The sequence below is a fragment of the Tiliqua scincoides genome, chromosome 3, assembly GCF_035046505.1.
Source record: "Tiliqua scincoides isolate rTilSci1 chromosome 3, rTilSci1.hap2, whole genome shotgun sequence".
In the NCBI taxonomy this organism is placed as follows: Eukaryota; Metazoa; Chordata; class Lepidosauria; order Squamata; family Scincidae; genus Tiliqua; species Tiliqua scincoides.
The window spans coordinates 240,724,320-240,745,528 of NC_089823.1; the positions used below are offsets into that span (position 1 = coordinate 240,724,320).

A 21,209-nucleotide genomic window follows, 5' to 3' on the forward strand; every position below is an offset into this window, starting at 1 on the left:
GGTCCCAGGACAGATCCTTGGGGCACACCGCTTTTCACCTCTCTCCATTGTGAAAATTGCCCATTGACACCCACTCTCTGCTTCCTGGCCTCCAACCAGTTCTCAATCCACGAGAGGACCTGTCCTCTAATTCCCTGACTGTGGAGTTTTTTCAGTAGCCTTTGGTGAGGGACCGTGTCAAACGCCTTCTGAAAGTCCAGATATATAATGTCCACGGGTTCTCCCGCATCCACATGCCTGTTGACCTTTTCAAAGAATTCTATAAGGTTCGTGAGGCAAGACTTACCCTTACAGAAGCCATGCTGACTCTCCCTCAGCAAGGTCTGTTCGTCTATGTGTTTTGAGATCCTATCTTTGATGAGGCATTCCACCATCTTACCCGGTATGGATGTTAGGCTGACCGGCCTATAGTTTCCCGGGTCCCCCCTCTTTCCCTTTTTAAAAATAGGCGTGACATTTGCTGTCCTCCAATCTTCTGGCACCGTGGCCGTTTTGAGGGACAAGTTGCATACCTTAGTCAAGAGATCTGCAACTTCATTCTTCAATTCCTTAATAACCCTTGGGTGGATGCCCTCAGGGCCCGGTGACTTATTGATCTTTAATTTATCAATGAGGTCTGAAACATCTTCTCTTTTAACCTCTATCTGACTTAACTCCTCGGTTAGGAGGGGCCGTTCGGGCAGAGGTATCTGCCCGAGGTCTTCTGCCGTGAAGACAGATGCAAAGAACTCATTTAATTTCTCTGCCATCTCTAAGTCTCCTTTTATCTCCCCTTTCCCTCCCTCACCATCCAGAGGGCCAACCGCTTCTCTGGCGGGTTTCCTGCTTCTAACATATTTGAAGAAGCTTTTATTATTCCCCTTAATGTTGCTGGCCATGCGTTCCTCATAGTCTCGCTTGGCCTCCCATATCATCTTCTTACATTTCTTTTGCCACAGTTTATGTTCCTTTTTATTCTCCTCATTAGGGCAAGACTTCCATTTACGGAAGGAAGCTTCCTTGCCCTTCACAGCCTCTCTAACTTGGCTGGTTAGCCATGCGGGCACCCTCCTGGATTTAGTGGAACCCTTCTTTCTTTGCGGTATACACCTCTGCTGGGCCTCTATTACTGTTGTTTTAAGCAGCCTCCATGCACTCTGGAGAGATTGGACTCTTTTTACCCTCCCTTTCAACCTCCTTCTAACCAGCCTCCTCATTTGAGGGAAGTCCACCCGTTGGAAGTCAAGGGTTTTTGTTAGAGATTTGCCTGGTATTCTTCCCCCAGCGTGCACGTCAAAACGAATCGCAGCATGATCACGGTTCCCCAATGGCTCAGTAATGTTTACATCTCTAACCAGGTCCTGCGTACCGCACAAAATTAAATCCAGAGTCACCTGTCCTCTGGTGGGCTCCGTGACTAGCTGATCTAAGCCACAGTCATTTAGCACGTCAAGAAATCCGGTTTCCTTATCGTGACCAGAACACAAATTGACCCAGTCAATATGAGGATAATTGAAGTCCCCCATGATTACAACCCTGTCCCTCCTTGTCACCTCCCTGATCTGTTTCCTCATTTCAAGGTCTCTTCAGTCTAGAAAACAGGCGCTTGAGGGGGGACATGATTGAGACATACAAAATCATGCAGGGGAAGGACAGAGTGGATAGAGAGACGCTCTTTTCCCTTTCGCACCAACACCAGAACCAGGGGACATCCACTAAAATTGAGTGTTGGGAGAGTTAGGACAGACAAAAGAAAATATTTCTTTACTCAGCGTGTGGTTGGTCTGTGGAACTCCTTGCCACAGGATGTGGTGACGGCATCTGGCCTGGATGCCTTTAAAAGAGTGTTGGACAAGTTTCTGGAGGAAAAATCCATTATGGGTTACAAGCCATGGTGTGTATGCGCAACCTCCTGATTTTAGAAATGGGCTATGTCAGAATGCCAGATGCAGGGGAGGGCACCAGGATGAGGTCTCTTGTTATCTGGTGTGCTCCCTGGGGCATTTGGTGGGCCGCTGTGAGATACAGGAAGCTGGACTAGATGGGCCTATGGCCTGATCCAGTGGGGCTGTTCTTATGTTCTTAACTACAATTCCCAGGAGGCCTTGCAGGTCTCTTGTTATCTGGTGTGCTCCCTGGGGCATTTGGTGGGCCACTGTGAGATACAGGAAGCTGGACTAGATGGGCCTATGGCCTGATCCAGTGGGGCTGTTCTTATGTTCTTAACTACAATTCCCAGGAGGCCTTGCAGGTCTCTTGTTATCTGGTGTGCTCCCTGGGCATTTGGTGGGCTGCTGTGAGACACAGGAAGCTGGACTAGATGGGCCTACGGCCTGATCCAGTGGGGTTGTTCTTATGTTCTTAACATACGGCTGACTCATCCCAACCCGCAGTCCCAGCTGGAACATGGCAGATGCTTTTTTGACCAACAGAAGGTTCTGGACAGCCTTGTATGTGTGGAAGACATTTGAACCCCTGCATCTGGAGGCAACGAAGGCCTGAATGATGAAGGCCTGTCTCCTTCCTTGTGGAAATGCTGGGACGCTGCCTGGCCATCCAAGCTCACATATCCACCTCCCAAAGCAGGGTTTACTGGGGGGGGGGAGGCTTGACCTTAGTGGCAGCTAGTTTAGTTTTGTTAATTCAGGTGCTGCTCAATTCAAATATTTGCTCAAGCTGGTTGACAAACAGTCAATTAACAGTGAGGCTTAAGTCTACAGGTGACCTTTTGTCTAGCACTAGATTTTCAACCCTCCCCACTTCCCCCCCCCCCCCGCACATATAGCAGCTGCCCTTCTATTCAGGTGGGCCTGAATCCCAAGCCTGCAAAAATCCCAAGCCTGCAAGTTAGAAAGTTCCGGCACACAGCCCAGGCGTCACTCTCAGGGGTGGTTGGGCCAGTCTGGAGTTTCCTGGGCAGAGGTGAATCGCCTCTTGGTTAGTCTCCTTCTGGGAAATGGCCTATAGAGACAGATGCCCCTGCACATGCGCACAAAGGAGCAAAGACTGCCTTCTGCCCCCCTCCAAGCAGGCCATGGTTCCTCACACACCCCACTGCACCCCCACACAGGCCAGGATATGTACAATCACAAACATTGCCTTTCCTTGTGTGCAGAAGTACACCGCAGGCAGGCCTATGAATGTAGGGAGGGTTGGGGGCAGCCTGCCATCACAAAATCGCCCGCCCCACACACATCCAGTGAACACCAGGCACTCCTAGCAGCACTCCTGTGATGTGGGCAACTGAATCATTCCACACAAGGAAAAACAGCTCCACTCAGACGTGTGCGTGTTCAGGATGCGTGTGTTCAACGGCAGGTCTGACCAGGAGGGTGAGCCTAATTTTGAACTCTGTGAAAGAAAAGGGGCCAACTGTCACAGGAAGCTCTGCCAGTCCAGGCATGAAACAATTTCTCAACCTTTGGTGCGACATCAGCACACACCGCAACCTTGCAATTAACAAGTCTATTTATAAGCGCTCCTGACTGAGGAAAAAAATGGAGCACATCACTATAGATAATGAAGGCAAATGGCTGCCATCACTCACTCTCTGCCCGTCATTTGTCTTGAGATGAAGAACTGTCTTGGAGGCAACTTGAAACAGCAAGGGGAAGACTCCTCCAGGGCAACAACAAGGAGATGCTCACAAGGGCCAGAAGCTTTGAGACATCTGACTGTGGAGCTCCCAGTCTATATCCACCAGGATCACCAACACGCCACATTTCAAATCAGGACCTATACAATGTACATGCATTACAGGTGGTGATGCAGAGCCCTGAAGCAGGTACGCAGCCAACACCCCTGGGCTGCCAAAACAGAATGAGTTTGCCTCAAATCAGGAATATGGGACAATGATGGCAGGAAAAGGGACTTTTGTGGACCTTTCACCAGCCAGTTCTTGGGCTGGTGGCCTCAGCAGATGCGCTCCTGCCGGCCTTCTCCTGCCTCCCTCCTTCTCACTCACTACGAGGACCTCCTCCAGGCTCTCTGGTTGCCCAATCAGCTCAAGGGCTGGCACACCTGAGGCTGCCTCGCGGCAAAACCGCTGGTCTGTCAGGTTGAGGTGCAGCTATTTCCGCGCTATTCGAGTAGAGGACGGCCACTCCCACGGCTCCTATTTCAGTAATAACCGTTTGTCAGAATTGTTTAATTGCAGAGGGAGCATTCCAAGCACCGTGGTCAGGCAGCCCCCTTGACCATCTGCCAGTTATGTTTCCTGCACCAATATCCATCACCCACAAGGCTCTGTCACCTTCAGTCACTCAACTCATGATGTTCGTGTCTCAAAAAACACAACCTCTTCCAGTGACAGAGCAAGCAAGGTGGAGGCAAGAACTTTTCATCTGCAGCTATGGACGACACAAACACAACATTAAGCAATCTCACACACACACATACGTCAGTTCTAGTACTATAAAACCCCTCTCTCCTTTCTCCACACTAGACATCATGTGACAAGCATTTGTCATCCCCCCCCACCTAAATTGCCTGTCATCTAAACAAATAAGTCCCCAATAGGTTGCCCTTTTTGCCTAGGGAAAGTGCTCCAGACCACTTGTTGCCCACTTGGCCTTTTTAAGCCCTGGGATGAACACTGCACTGCTGTGTTCAGAAGCAAGACAGCGTCACTCCCTGCTAAGTAAGTGCAGTAACCACCATGCACAATGGGAGTCAGAAGAGAACCCAGAGGCTCCCTCTGCAAAAGCAAGGGAGACCTGGCAAGCACTGGGAAGAGACTTGACAGGGCAGAATATTGGCCAACTTTGAAGATGGAGAGTCATCCAACACCATTATTTTGCACCTGCAGGGATGGGGACCCAGAGCAAAGACCTAGGAAGAAGAGACATTGGCAATGAATGCCCTGTGAGCTCAAAATCAGGGTAGGAAATCCCAGTTGCTTGCTGGAAGACAAAGATCAGACAGCCAAACACTGACTCCAGTGTAACACCAGGTGACAGGAAGATATTACCTTGTCCACATTACTTCAACAAGTTTCATCACGGCTTGTTTCATGGGTGGCCAATTTGGCATCTCTGGGCTTATCTTTTAGGAGAACATCTTCCTTCCTAAGAGCCAATGAATTAAAATGTGTGTCCCATGCATAGTTAATTTTGAGAAGCTCTCAGTTATTCGCCATTCCTCTTGTTCAATAACAGCATTTCTGTTGTCTGGCAGCAGATGAGCAGGGAGGCGGCACCGTTTCTTCCTACCCCTCTTCTGAGAATCTCTTTGGACCAGGCAGAACAGAGAGGCTTTCAGTGGCCTTAACTGGTGCATGAAGAAGAGGCCATTTTTCCCACTTGGGGGTTAATTGTCTGAGCACAGCGAGACCTGGCAGAATTTGAGGGCTGTCTGGGGTTGTGGCGATCCAAAAGAGCAAGACTGTCTGTGCCACAAAGAGGAAACAGGGCAAAGAGTGAAAGTCCACACATGCACACCCTGTAGTCCCGATTCCTCCTCTTCTCCCTATGCAATGTATGCTGTACTTATCAAGAATGTCAGCCCCAATCAGAGGCTTAAAGTGACACAGGAGGGTAGTTATGCCTTGAGGGCCACATTACACATTGCCAGGAACATACAACACAGGCCTTCGTTTTCCATGGACATTTTGCATAGGAATGGCCTGAAATGTGGTGAAAATCACAGTAAGAGTTTGGGAGGGACTGAAGATTGTTGGCCCCACTGCAGTTCCCACACTGATTATGCCCTTCATCCCCCGCCGGGTTTAAAGTTCCTTGGAAAAAAGGGTGCAAAATTGTCAGACCCCCTCAACTGAGGAGCAGCTCTTTTCTCCAGAGAAGGAAGTGGCAGCTCTTCTTCAGTGGGCACTGAAGTGACTTGCATGAACTTACTTAAGTGAGCAGTGCTGGCTTTTGACGGTTGATGCTACCAGCACCTGGATGCATTTCACTGCTCCCAGGGAAAGAGTTTGGCAGGTAAAAGCAAGCCAGGAAAGGTGCAGGGGTTCGGGGCTTCTGCAGGGAGAAGCTTCCTCTGCTTCCTCTCTTGCAGGGAGAAGTGTTCTGGGCTGTGAAATGGGTGTCATTGCTTGTGGGGGTGCAGTGGTGCTCCCTAACCAGTTGTGCTGCAACTGATCGCCCAGGAGTTTGGGGGAAACAGAAAAATCCAGGATTAACCATGCAGGGACAACCACCAGCCCCAAAGCCCCACCAGAATTCCCTGGGAAGTGCAGAGGGGCACTGCAACTGTGCTGGATTCCCCACAAACTACAGGGAAAGACCATCACCTTCCTTACCTGCTTGCACCTGGCCATTTCCCCGAGCGAGGAGTGCGGGCAGACAGTGGCCCAGCAGGGCTAATCTGTACTGCTGGGTCTGCCTATAGGGACCATCTTCCTATCGACTAGTGGGGAGAGAGGCCCCTGCTCTTGCTTTGCTCTCTCGCCAGCCAGCCAATCTGCCGCTGGGCTCAATCTCACCTCCCTCTTTCTCTCTTGGCAGGCACTCAAAAGTCCGCCTTGGAAAGTGAGAGTTTTATCCTTCTCGCCACCCCCAGACAGCAGCTGCAGTGTCAGGGGCAGCAAATGTGAGAAAATGAGAGAGGAGAGATTTATTTAAAGGGGAAGTGCTGACAGGAGAGCCCAGCAACATCGGGAACAGCTGCCTTGGCGGTAATTTAACGCCTTCCCCACCAAAAAATAGCGGGGCCTGCTGCGTGCCAGGACAATGCCCATGATTTACAATCCGGTCGGGAAAGGAGAGAAAAAAGCACAGAAGAGACTTACTGTAGTCACTGTTTTCGTCCTTGGTCCCATCAATCATCCCATCCGGGTGCATCTGCAGGAAAAACTCCTGCTGGCTGAATAACCGTGTCACGATTCCTTTCAGCTGGGGTTCTGCAAGGCAAAAAGAGACATGGGTGTTCCTGTAGATCCCCACCCAGCAACAAGCAGCTGCCTGCAGCCTGTCCCTCTTCACCTTGAGCAAGTGAGGAGAGTCCCAGCCAGCAGCTGCAAACCCACGCACTGGCTGCTCAGGGACAAATGCTCCCAGTCCTCCGGGGAGGACACCCAATCCCCAGATGCCTTGTCTCCACTGCCATTCTGAGAAGGTGAGCCACAGCTGGAGTCTGCTCTGAGCAGTGGGAGACACACCCCACTCCTCCTGACTGTCTCCATATCCCGGGGCAAACGACAGCAGACGCGGTCTCCCTGCGAATCCTGGGGGCTTGCTTGTGGTGGGTGGAAGGGGGTTGATGGCAACCATGAAAAACAGCTGGCCAGTAAGACAAGGCAACACATGTGGACCCCTGGCCCTAGCCCTCCTCCCAATACTGGGGTGCAGATCATCCCCACAGCTGAAGGGCAATCCCTGTTCCCTACCCAGCTCCAAAGTCAGAAGGAGTGCTAGGAGTTGCCCTTGGAGATGGCAGATGGCACATGGTCCAGCCAGCAAGTCTCCATCTCCTCCTTCAGCTCTGGAGGTGGGAGCTGCAGAGAGCAGCAGGTTACCAAGCAAGACACAGCTCAGGCTCAGGGGGAAGGGGACCCGGCATCCCGGCAGCCGCAGTAATTGGTTTAGCAACCAGAATCAGCCAGAAATCACAAACTCCTGGTGACGAAACACAGAACCTGCAATGGGAACAAGCTGGGGGTCAGCAACGGCAGAGAGCTCGCTGAGCACCTCCTGACTTCCTCCCAAAGAAGGGGGTGGTCCCCATTCACAGGGCACTTCAGGAAAACACTGTCACCTTCCCTGACCGGGGTGGTCCATTCCAGAGCAAGAGCCTCCTGCAGGAGCGGAAGTACTTCTAGAGCAAGCATGATGAGACCTGCTGCATTCCGGGTTCTAGGCCTGCACTTAAAACACAAAGAGTCCTTAGGAGCAGGGAGGAGGAATTGGCTTTACCTTTCCCGTCCCTCAGAGACCTTGAACAGCAGTCGAGCGCAGGCTTCCTGCTTCCCTTCTGGGAGGCTGCACAGGCAGGCATTTGGCAAGGGCACACACACACACACACACACCTGCTCCAACCATCATGGTGGGCTGAGTTTGGGGTTTTGCTCCACCTGCACCTCGCTGCTTCTTCCATGTCTGCCTGCAGAGGGAACGATGGAAGGCAGCATCTGCGCTTCACTTGGAGTTGGGTATCAGGCAATTTTGCCTACCCTAGATGGCCTCACAGACAGGGTCCCACAAGGGGGTGCAGTCAGGCTCCGGGCGGGTGGAGAACTCTTCAGACTTGCCATGTACAAGCCCCCCAACACACACCATAATCACACTTTGCTCCTGCCTTGCGCTTTTCAAGCAGATACGGATTCTTCCCAAGTATTATCTTGACCCCGTCCTTACAACCGCCCTGTGAGGAGGGTCAGGACTGCTGCACAGCTTACTGGAACCAAGAGGGAGTGGACTGCATAAGGCCTCCTGAGGCGAGACTGAAGCCAGGGAATCCCAGCCGCGCAGCTGTCTGTCTCCTGCAGCCTGCCCTGAAGGAGTCGCGCTGCAGAATCTGGTTTCAATATTGACTGGTTGGGAGTCAAATAAGCTTTACAGACTCTCCTGTAAGGACGATTATTCCAATACTGGAGAGAGAGATCTGAGGCCTAAAGCCATTGACTTGGCTTGCACAATCCTACACAAGTTTGCTCAGAAGGACATCTTCCTGCAGTCAATGGGGCTGACTCCCGCATGAGTACACAGCGTTGCAGCCCTGGTCTTTTCAGCAGCTGAAGCGACATTGAAAGCAGCGATCACTTGGAGGTGCTCCTCAGGCCTGTCTTTGGAACACGGCTGATGTCGGGCATGTCCCTTTGCCCCAGACAGCCAAGGCGTATCAAGACACCAAGTGCTTTGCTGAAAGTGTCTTGCAACTGCAGGCAAATTCTCCTCAGCAGATGGAAATGCCAACTCAGGGTATTTTGCTCAGTGAGCCTGGCCAAAGTGCCTCCACCACCCCCCAGTGCTGACCCCCACGGAATCGCTGGACACTTACTTCTCCCTCTCAGCCTCTTTCAGCTCCTGCAGGTACTGCACGGAGGGTCAGTGGGTGAGAATCGCAACGCCCCAAAGAGCCACAGCAGTGCCCAGCTGCCAGAGAGTCTTGTGTCAACCCGCAGGGCTTGGGAGGCTCTCTCGTGGCACTCCCATTCACTTCTACTTGGTTTGTGCAGGAGAACTTCCCACCCACCAGGGGACTGTGCCCTCAGTTCTCAGGAAACAGTCAGGAGTCAAGCTGAGAAAACCACTCACTTCTCTGATGTTTCCAGCTGCTTGCAAATATAGCACAAGGGCAGTGAAAGATTTTTGGGTTAAGACTGTGGTCTAAGTAACAATTCATCAGGAAACCAAATAAACCCTAAACAGCCAAACACTCCACACTGAAACAGCCAAAAACTAAAACCACACTCAAAGCTAGAGCCTAAGGACTCAAACTGAAAACTAAAGGCTTAACTCTTACACTAAAAAACTAAAAGTAAAAACTAAGAACTAAAACCAGCAACTAAAAGCTTAAAAAAAAATGACTTGCCTTTTAACTCCCCATCACAGTGACAGCCTGCCATGTACACAAGGGTGCATAGCATACCACGTGGGCAAAACCACTGGATATCTGGGGGGTCAAGTCACTGACCATCTCTCCAGTCAGCTGAGAGTGAAACCCTCCTGGTCTAGGCATTAGTTCCCACTGAGATGACACAGTCCAGGCTGCAGAGGTGAGGGGAAAGAGATGAGACTGCTCCTCGAGTGTGACAGGTGACCAGCAGCGTGGGTGGACACAAGCAGTGGGCGTAGTGGGCCTGCCCTGGCCAGGGTGCCACCCTGAGCTCCACCCACAGTGCCAGCCAGGATCCTGCCTGTGGGTATCCAAGCCTGGCTCTGCTTGGTTGTTTATAGCATCCTTGGGGTCTTTCACAAATGAAAGCGAGGTGCACTTTCCAGTATGAAAAGGTGGCGCAAACCTGCCAGTGCACCACAACAGGGAATTCCCAAGGAATGCCACCACTGCTGAATCCAACTGCCTCAGGCTACAGAGTAGGAGATGACATCACCTACGCAGGTCTAGGCACAACAGTCAATCCCGTGAGAGCCAGAAGACTGGCTGCAGAAGAGGGAGTGCATCGCCCAGCAGTGCCACGTGCAAAGATGGGCAGTGTAAGTAGTATTAAACCACCAGAGCACTCGTGTCTGGCTCTGCATTGAGCAGCTATGGTCAGAAGCACTAGGCTCGGCACATAAGTGTCTGCAAGCCAGAAGAACCAACCTCTGCCCCACTAAGAGCGGAAGCAGCACTCACTTGCCCTCAGAGATGAACCTTGTTTAGAGTTGAAAGGTGTGTGCAGTGCAACCTGTGGCATCGCTTCACTTGCCCACGCCCAGCCCGCAGTTCTGCCAAACGCAGACTCGACAAGCGCAGCATCACCCTGTGCCCTTGGCTCCTTAAGGAGTCCAAGAACCCAGCGCCCCTGGGAAGACTCCGGTGGAGGAGGTGCTGCAGTGACTGGGGAGGAGACGAGGTGCCTCTCATGGACCGTGCCTGGAGACTGCAGACTGCTGGGCACAGCAGGTCTCTTCACCTCTGCTCCCAGGCAAAGTCCCTTCAGTTCTTTCCCAGGCTCCTGCCAGCACTTCCTCTGTCAAGAAAAAGCGCTCACTGCTTGCCACAGTCTCGGGTTCACATTATTTATTTACCAGTCTGTGCAAACTGCCGGAAAGTGCTGCACATCTCCATGCTGTGGAACAGATTAAGACAATAATATGGAGTGAAGCATCTTCTTCCTAGGCCAAGATGGATGTTATTGAGCACTGGTGAACTGGAGGCATCTATGGGAAAGGATCAGGGGCTGGCTGGGGGCCCCAGCAGAAAACACGGCACTCTGGCACATCAGAGTCCACCGGCTCCTTTCCCCCTGCAGTGGCTGCTTCTCTTGCCATCATCCAGAGTGGAAGACCAGGAGCGCACGCTAGCAGAAAGTGTGCCAGCACCAGCCTCAGGCACGAGAGCTCGTCCACATCCCCTGTGCATCAAGATGGGCTCGCAAAGAGCCTTCTCCAAACAGTCCCTCTGCAGCACGTACAGGGCATCCCTGGCTCTTGAGCACTGTCCCCATTTCTCCAGTGGATGCCGGTTCTTTCTGAATCATCCAAATGAGACAGGAGGGCTTTTTTTCCTGCCGAGTCAGGCCCAGAATGGCCTCCTCTGGCTGGCAGTGGCTCTCCACATGCCCAGTCGGAGAGAAGCCTTTCGTGGCCCTGGCCCTGGAGCTCCCTTGAGGCTGGAGTTGCTGAGTACTGACCCTGGGGCCTTCTGCTTGCAAAGCCAGTCCTTAGCTGCCCAGAGAGGAGCCATCCTCTTCCCACAAAGCTTCCCTCACATAAGAACAAGACTGAACATGCCTCCTAATCCCGGAGCACAACAAGGAACTGGAGGCTGAGGATACAGGCTGCACAACATACCCCAGATGCAGAGGCACCGACTTGTGGCTCAGATCAAATGCTCCAGCTCCATATGCAGCTGGGATTTCCCCAGCCCCATCACAGCAGATCCAGGACCGTGCCACCCCACTCCTTACTGAATTCTGTTCACTAACTCCATGCCAAATTCTGCATGAAGCTCAAGCTTCTAGTCCTGGCTGCTAAATTTCTCCAATGCCCCACTTGGACTGCATCTCTTCTCCTCCTGATCCCTTCCCACTTCACAGGTGTGCTTGGACTGGCAGTCGATTCCTCAGAAAGATAGCCTCACACTGCTTCTCATCCCATGGTGTCTCTCTTGCTCAATACAACAGTCCCTTTCCTGGTTTTCTTGCACAGTATTCCCAGGATTCTGGGCAACAGACCTTCAGCGGGCCCAAGAGAGTTGCCACTATCCCGGGGGAATTCATGGCCTGCTGCCTTAATCTACCCTCTCCTGCTAACCTCACAAGTACCACAGGAAAACTGGGGGTGGCTGATTCTGTGGATTTAAGGTTAAGTTGGCAACCTTCAGTCTCGAAAGACTATGGTATCGTGCTCTGAAAGGTGGTTCTGGAACAGCGTCTAGTGTGGCCGAAAAGGCCGATTCGGGAGTGACCATCCCTTCCACACTGGGAGCAAGTGCAGTCTGTCCCTGGCCTGTCTCCCTGGCTATGGGCCTTCCTTCTTTGCCTCTTTGCCTCAGACTGTTGGCAAAGTGTCTCTTCAAACTGGGAAAGGCCATGTTGCACAGCCTGCCTCCAAGCGGGCCGCTCAGAGGCCAGGGTTTCCCACTTGTTGAGGTCCACTCCTAAGGCCTTCAGATTCCTCTTGCAGATGTCCTTGTATCGCAGCTGTGGTCTACCTGTAGGGCGCTTTCCTTGCACGAGTTCTCCATAGAGGAGATCCTTTGGGATCCGGCCATCATCCATTCTCACAACATGACCGAGCCAACGCAGGCGTCTCTGTTTCAGTAGTGCATACATGCTAGGGATTCCAGCACGTTCCAGGACTGTGTTGTTTAGAACTTTGTCCTGCCAGGTGATGCCGAGAATACGTCGGAGGCAGCGCATGTGGAAAGCATTCAGTTTCCTCTCCTGTTGTGAGTGAAGAGTCCATGACTCGCTGCAGTACAGAAGTGTACTCAGGACGCAAGCTCCTTGCGCCTTGCGTCCTGAGTACACTTCTGTACTGCAGCGAGTCATGGATTTAAGGTGCAGACCGCGGAACCATTTAAATCTCTGAAGTCCTTGGTCTTGCCAGGTGCTAGGACTGATCCTGTTCAAGCTTTCCTGCTTCTGCCTCCCCTCTTCCCAGGCATTATCCTACACCCCCCTTTTTGTACTGGAACCTTTTCTCTTTTTGGTTATCAAAAGGTCCTTTAGCACCACTGCAATCAGGTGCACAGACACACCCTGCTGGCTTTGCCTGACAACTCCTTCTAGCAGAATCCAAGCCCAGCAGCTCTGTGTTGAAATTGCAAGGTGCTCAGAGCCCCGTGTCATATTTACCAGGGGAGCCTGGATGAACAGGGCACATGTGCAACATAGAAAGAACACACAGTGCAGCTGCTCTTCTTGAAGAATTCCCAAAGGCCAGACATCTGCAGCATCTCCAGTCAAAAAGCCCCCAGGCAACGCTGGGGGGGGGGCCTTTGGCAACACTGTTCCCAGCTGCAGGAAATCATGCAGGGCCACTGAAACACAGGCCTGAATGACAGGGAAGCCACTCCATGTGAGCCTGTATGTTCAGTAGGGGGAAACCTGTGCAGCGGCAGGCTTAGTTCGGGAAGAGTGAAATGAAACCAATCACAAGTTTGAGGGTCTGGCCAAACACCTGCACTTGGATCTGAAGACAACTGGACTACCGGGAGATTTACTTCAAATGCGTGCGTTGAGGACTGCTCCCTTGCTTTCTGGTGGAAATCCTGCTGACTCAGAGCATTGGACTCCTGGAGGCAGGAGACTGACTGCCAGGGATGGAGCACCTTCCGTCCTTCTAGCAACTCTCAAAATGGAACAGCCACAGGCTCTCTCTTGGGAGGCCTCCCTTTTCTGTCTCAGTTTCGGAGGCTACTGGGCACCTCAAGTGCTCCAGGTGTTCATTCTCCTTCCTTAGGGGGCTGCACAGCAATTCACCTGGCAAGCTTTTCAACCTGCACTTAATTTAAGTAAATTAGAAGCTGTTTACTTTCCAGGCTGAATGGCAGTTAAGGAGGTGAGGCTGTCCAGCTGAGTCATCAATCAACCTCCCAATCTGACAGCTCCGGCTGTAGCGCCAGGAAAGCAGGTGGAGATCACAGGCAAGAAGAATCAGAAAAACACAAAGAAAGATGCTGAGTCTGCTTTGGCAAAGCCACTGACTCTGGCAACATCTTCTGAGAGCTGCCAGGTCCTCACGGCAGAGAAGGCACAGCAAACGATACACAAGGAAGCCTTCCTTCGAAGTGGCAAACCTCTCTCTCCCTCTGTGTGTGTGTGTGTGTGTGTGAGAGAGAGAGAGAGAGATTCAGATGGTAGTATTCCAAGCTCCTCACCTGGCAATCTGGCCAGAGCAGTGGGCATTCTGGAATGATAAGCAGAGACTGATATCCAGCACAGAACTAGTCCTCAAGATTGCAAAGTGTGTAGAAAGCATCTGATGAAATCTTAGAAGCCCGGGGGGGGGGGGGGGGAGACAAATAAGAAAAATCTACAGTGCTGGTGCCCTGCATAGTATCTGCTTTCCACATTACCAACAGGAATTGAATAGATTATGCAAAACAGGCAAACAGATGCAAATGTACATGCTTTATACAGTATGTAGATTTCAGAATTCAGGGATTTTCTGATGCATACTGTGGGCACAGGAAGGAGGGGGGCAGGGAGGGGGACTGCACAGTCAAGAAAAGTGACTATGTCCTCCCTGAATGCACTCCATGTGAGAGATTCACTGCAGGAAAGTCAGCACACAAAGGCCAGATTAAAGAGTTCCACAGCCAGGTCTCTGGAGATCAGATGGGTTTTTCAATTTCCAGTTCTTTAGGGTCCACAGTTCCTCTCCATGGAGGGGTCTTTTTCTGCCCTACCCAGAGATGCCACCAGGGACTGCAGCTGGCCCCTGCTGCATGCAAAGTCATGAAGACTATTCTGCAAAATTGCTGGGCAACAGGCAGAGAGAGAGAGACATCATGGTCCTAATGGTGGCAGTTCAGGCCTTTGTGAAGCTAATGAACATCCAACCTTCTGGTTTCATTCAAGGAGGTAGGAAGCTCCTTGGGGCAGGACCCCTGAGTATGTATAGCAATGTGTCCACTGATGGCACAATAACAAGCAATAACAATCACATGCAAAGATGTCAGCATCATCAAGAGAGGGAACAAGATGGGAGAAGCTCAATGATGAGGACAGGAAGTGGGGTGGGTCAGAGGGCTCCTCAATGCCCACAGGTCAAGCCACCTGGAAAAGTCTTGGATTGCCTGGAGATTGTGCAGACCAAGCAAGCAGCACCGAGTCCCCCCAAATACATCACCAATCGATCTCTCCAAGCACAGATGGCTGGAAACGAGTAATGCTGAGGCAACAGGGATGGTCCAGCACGTCCAGGAGCACCTCACACAACTGCAGCAAGGCAGGGTGGGCAGACACAGGCAACATCTGCGAGTCCTGGTTAAAACTGCAGAGCTCCAAAAAGTGGAGAGGGATGTTCCTGCACTGTGCTAGGCTGACCCCTCCAAGTTATGGCTCCTTCAAATGTGGAAACATTGGGCATGGTGGAGTCAGAAGTACCACTGGAGCTGAGGCACAGGAGTCCTGTTCCCCCTGCCTTTTCAAGCCAAGCTGCCTTCCTGTCCTCTGAAACCTACTCTCACAATTTCACCCTTGCCTTCCCTCAAATCTCCTGCAGGAAAGTGCTGGCCATTGCGGCTTTCCAGGAACCAAGCTTCCCTGATCAAAGGACACTGCACAACACAACTCTGGTCCTTCACAAATCAGTGTGCTTCCTGCATCACAAACACACCCCTTGTGGACTTCCAAAAGTGGGCCACTCCTGAAGCCTCACATCCAGGGCCATCCCAGCTCCCAGGCATCATGAGGTGAGCAGAGTGTAGGCAGAGAGACCCGCCCTCTGCTCAGGCAGATGGCACATCCCTCCCCACCCCGCAGCAAAGCTCCTTCCTGCACACTGGAGAGAGCAATTTCCTCCACCCACATGCAGCTCCATAGTCAGCTGCATCTCCAGGGGAGGAGGAAAAGCAGTCTGATGAAATGACAGCTTGCAAAAGAGGCACACCATGCCAGTGTTTGCCACAAAGATTTCACCTTTCAGATATAAGAGATACGTCCCCAAAAGGTGCCCCACACTTGGGAACATCTGGATGTCCAGAAGCCACATGGGACTCCTTAGTCACTGACCATCTGGCACTGAACTGTGCAGCGATGTGGTCACTAGTAGCTTTAAATGATCAAGCTGAGCCACTCTCCCTACCTGTTTACTCCAGAACACAAATCCCAGGCGAGGGGAGTTTGGTGGGGATGCAGAGCTGAACTGTGCAGGCAGAGGCTGTAAACAGCCTCCCCAGAGGGGTAACTGGAAATTAAGTGGCAATTGTGTTTATTTCCTGGATGAATTTTACGATATTAATATCCTGCATCTCTACTGAAAAGTATTTAAAGCAACCTACAAAAAGAAACCAAAAGAATAAATCTGAACAGATTAGAAACTGCAATAGTCGAAGAGAGTCAAAACGCAGTCAAGTTGAAAGAGGTGGAATAAGGACAGCTCAAAGCACCAGAGAGATGGGTGCCTCCCACTGAACACCCTGCAGAACAGGAAAGTCTTGACCCCAACACCTGTCGCACACCAAGTTGCGACTTTGCTCATGCCTGCCTGGGGAGGGAGTTCCATGGCCAAAACTCCACCACCAAAAAGGCCCTGTTCTCTCATGGGGAGGAGTCTCCAAAGCAGGCGGTAAAGACCAGGCAGGCTCACACAGGAGAAGAGAGTGCTTAAGGGGCTATCTCCTGTCATCTGACCCCCTCCAGGGTCTCCAGAGGCACCCGAGGAAGAGAGATTGCCAATGTCATCCTGTTATCTTTGAGCCTGTTGGCTCTTGGGATAGCTGCTCAACACCCACTAACCCTGAGGTATCAAATCTGTGTGTCCTACCTCCCTAGTGAGGTGTGGCTAGCCTCCAGGGATGTCCCCAGGCATGAGGGAGAGAGGTGCCACAGCTGCTCTTCTCTGTTGCAGGTGTCTCCCTCCCTCAAAGCCATTCCAGGTGGTGGGAGCAAAATGAGGCAAATGCAGGGAGACAAATGCCACAGCCCAGAATGGCTCCAAAGGGAAGGGGGAGGGGCCACTTGCATGCTGTGGTGAGATTCCCTGCAAAATCTAGTGCTTTGCACACCCTCGAGCTATGCCATAAGCCCACTGGATCCGGCCATAGGCCCATCTAGTTCGGCTTCCTGTATCTCACAGCGGCCCACCAAATGCCCCAAGGAGCACACCAGATAAGGAGCACACCAGTCCCGGGCAGGCAGCAAAAAATGACGCTCATCATACCGCTGCTGGGACGCCACAAGTGGCAGGTGAGCTGAGACTGCTGTGCTGTGTCACCAGTTGCACAAGAACAAAGCTGGATCTTTCCATGCCGTAAACCGATTAACCCTCGGGTCTTCTTCTCGCAAGCTGTGCAAGGCCCGACTGCGGCTGGAGTCGTTGTTCTGGAGCACGTGGGGACAAAAGTCTCACATGCCCCCCCCACCACTGAGCTTTCGCTGTCGTCACCTTCCCCAACCTCCAACATTCCCTCCACTCGATATAATGTCCTCAAGGGAACAGAGTGGTGAAAGGACGGAAAAGAACCACCTGCCGCTCCAGACTCAGGAGGCCTCACGTGAGCCCCAAGCACACTCTGCGGAGCCACCAGGCACGCCCTGGCCACTGCTAAGCCTTCGGGATGAGACTCTGAACCTGACCAGTACCCTTCAGGCTAGGTTCTGCAGTACCATCAAGCTGTCATTCAGCCTCCGACTTGCACGGGCTTTGGCCAACAGTTCTGGCCACGAGGCAAAGAGCAAGCATTGCTGGCACAGACCCGACGCCAGGAGGGAGTCCTGCACCTTCTCCTGCAGTCTGCCTGCCTCCAGCCAGAAACAGAGCACAACAAACCCATGTTTAGATGTAGCTCCTCGCAATACAAGTACACCTCTCCATGTACACCAGGCATCCCTGCATGCACACACACACACACACTCACACCAAACTGGAACCTGCAACTTGCCAAGAACTCAGAGTCAGCACACAAGTAACGAGCTTCCCCAGTGCCTCAGCAGTGTGCAAACACTCTCTAGCAACAGCCTCACGGGGCACAAATCGAACAACAACACAAGCACAAAGCACTCCAGGAGGGAAGCATCCCTCCTCCGGGAGAAAGAAAAGGGCCATTTCCAGATGACCGTGTGGCTGGCTGGCTGGCTGGCTGGCTGCAGACAGCTGGGGTCATGGCAGGCTTAGCAGAGACAGGCGTCCTCCACCCCCGTCTCTGCCTGCTAGCAAAGTGCTTTCTCAAGCCCTGTCTATCCACGGGTCATTCTGAAAACGTCTGTGGAATGTCTAACCTGCCTCAATGGGAAAACACCCAAGAGGGCAGTGGCCACAGGTAGTAGCAGCACTACGGGCATCCTCGGGGTTAGAGACAGCAGTAAGACCTCGAAGGCAAGAAAGCAGTAGGGCATGCCATCCAAGAACCCCCCAAGACGCCTGCTTCTGAGGGTGCTCCAGGCCAGCAAGACGGTGGTCCTTCCCAACCCCACCACCCTCTGGAGAAGCCTTGGCAGCAACAAGTTAGAAGGACAAAAGACTCCATAATGAGCAGAACAGAATACAAGTAAAAAATAATCAGCACTGCAACAACATCCAACTGACCTCAGCAACAGTTGCAGGAACGTTTCCAGTTGCAAAGGAGCAGCATCATATTTCCGTGTGCCCAAGAAGCCTGGACCACCCTTCTGAATGATGACACAGACCAATTCCCAGGTTATCCTTCTGATACACACAGGCTAAGCAGGGTAGCAAACAGGAGGGAAATAAACCTGAACACCCTCCTGCCCCACAGCTTCACACTGTGTCACTGCAAACAGGAGGGCAAAGAAGCGCACCAGCTGCCCGACTGCATCTGCAAACAGGATTGCCGAGGGGTGACAGCCCAGGCCAGCCTGATTTGGACCCCGATGTGGAACATCTCAGTGGTGCACCACACACACACACACAGGGTCACTGCCCACGGGGGGGGGGGGAATTCTCCTTGAAATGAGTGGGAGATCAGCAAGAGCATGTGAGAATGCAGGCAGGCAACACATGACACGCATCTTGGTGGCTAAACACAAATGCAACATGCTGGAGACTGGGAAGCAGAACGTTTTCTGGTTCAGGAATCTGCTGGGCTCCGTTTCTGACAAGGATGTTCACATTTCGCTTCTGTGGACAGTTCCCTCAAACTTCCTGATGTCCAACCATATCTACTTTATTTAACTTAATAACTGGATGTTTCACACAGAAGCTCTGGCATCAACTTGGCTGGACTTGCCTCAGAATGGAACTGTCTGGCTGCCCAGCAGTCCTGCCAGTCTCACGCACATCCGTGCAGAGATGAGCACTTGCAAGGACCTCACAAGAGAGGAGAGGACACCATCTTTGGAGAGGCATCCCCTCCCCCACTCTCACACAGTAGGAAATGCCTCTGTCCAGATCAGGCCTGTAAAGCAAAGGAAGCCCAGCTCCCGCTAAAGAACGACTTTGAGAGATTGACTAACTTTCTTCAATTGTGATAGTCCTAGATCATTACTTATGAGTAACCATCTTCCTTTGTTCTGCTTCTTAGCTGAAAGGGGCCTTAAGTTTTAAGTAATCCTTACTCAACTCTGGGACACTGCAGCCCCCTGCGTATTTGCCTCCTCTGAACCCGCAGGTTCTTTTCAAAATTCTTCAGCTTCACTTTCAATAGCTGTGTCCCTGAGTGGGCAGCAAAACATGTGAGCCCGGAGCTCACGAATCTCAGCCTTGGCAATGCTGTGCGTGCCAGTTACATTACTTGGCAATTTGCATTTCAACATCTGTTCACAGAAGCAGGAAAAACGTACACCCACCAGATCATCTGAATTCAACAGCCATCTTCCAGGGGCTATCACTCAGATCTGACAATGGCTGCCTTTGAGGTATTTTTGCAAATACAGTCCCCTGGGAGACCCGGGGTGGTGACTTGGTTCCGGTGGTAGCCTCAGACCAGGAAGATCCAGGTTCAAATCCCCCACTCAACCAGGAAGCTTCCTGGGTGACCTGGGGCCACTCAGGGCCCAATCCGATCCCGTTTTCCATTGCTAGTGCAGCTGTGCCAATGGGGCCTGCACTGCATCCTGTGGTGGGGACACAGTCGCAGAGGCCTCCTCAAGGCAGGGGAACATTTGTTCCCTTACCATAGGGTTGCACTGCAGTTGCATTGGTGCTGGAAAGTTGGATAGGATTGGGCCCTCACTCTCTCTCTCAGCCTCACCTACCTCACAGGGTTGTTGTGAGGACAAACAGAAGGAAGGAACCACGTATGTCACACACCACCCTAAGCTCCTTGGAGGAAGGGTGGCATTAAATTGTGAAAACTAAATAAACCGTATTCACAAGACATGCCAAGGGTGCCAAAACTGCACCAAGCAGCAACACAAAAGTTGGGTGGAACCACAGCCCCACAGAGATGACTCCACACGCCCTGCTCTTTGCATGAAGCAACCACCCTGGGGCCCCACAAACATCTCCACAGTCCCTGGTTTTGAGCTTCGCAAGCACAGGCAACAGGGTGTCGCCATGTGCAGCAGCTTTCAGGAGGTGGCTGCTGCATGTGCCAGAACTGCTGCCAACTATCTGGGTCAATCAAGTTTTGGGGCAAGGAACTGGGAGTCAGGTGCCCAAGGATTTCCATCTGGACCTCTGCATGGCTCCTGCTTCTACGGCACGTCTGCTTACCTGAACCTGTGTCATGCACCTCTGCAACTTTTGCCAGCACTCCTTAACCCCTTGCCTCCCTGTATGAACAGTAACACAGGCTTGCCACACAGCTCAGTGACTGACTCTGTGCACACAGGCCCAGCATTCAGCTGAGAAGGCAGTGGGAGTCATGCCGCTGTTGCTGTTCAGACCAGGACACAAGGAACTGCAGAGACTTCACCACTGTAGAGGCAGGGGCTTTGGGAGGAAGCCCTGGGCAACACACCTGAGGTAGCTTACAGGGGGAAAAGAGCCAGACCACTGCAGGCCTGTAGGAACTTCCAAGGATCTTTGCTATGTCCCAAGGCATGAGGACCTGATGGTTATAGTGCGTGACGTAGCAATGGGGTTGGAGTCAGACAGAGCCTGGTCTGACCAGTATCCCCACACATGCTGCCCAGAGCTCCATGGCAAAAAGATATGCTAAATTGATGCGCCAGGGTGCCAGCAAGCCAGGAGGAACTATGTGGGAGTGGAGAGCTTCTGGGCAGCTGGTGTGTGGAGATAGGATGTGGTGTCAGCAGTGGCCCTTAAGAACATAAGAACAGCCCCACTGGATCAGGCCATAGGCCCATCTAGTCCAGCTTCCTGTATCTCACAGTGGCCCACCAAATGCCCCAGGGAGCACACCAGATAACAAGAGACCTGCAAGGCTTCCTGGGAAATGTAGTTAAGAACATAAGAACAGCCCCACTGCATCAGGCCATAGGCCCATCTAGTCCAGCTTCCTGTATCTCACAGCGGCCCCACCAAATGCCCCAGGGAGCACACCAGATAACAAGAGACCTGCAAGGCTTCCTGGGA

At 52.2% G+C, this 21,209-nt stretch overlaps 1 protein-coding gene across 1 annotated transcript in view; it reads right to left on the bottom strand.

The window, feature by feature from the left end:
- FGF12 (fibroblast growth factor 12) overlaps positions 1–21,209 on the bottom strand; it is a 95,684-nt gene that overhangs the window by 64,631 nt on the left and 9,844 nt on the right. The window contains exon 2 of the mRNA XM_066620242.1: positions 6,725–6,835. Within this exon, the coding sequence (XP_066476339.1) occupies positions 6,725–6,835 (111 nt within the window). The remainder of the gene's footprint in view (positions 1–6,724; positions 6,836–21,209) is intronic.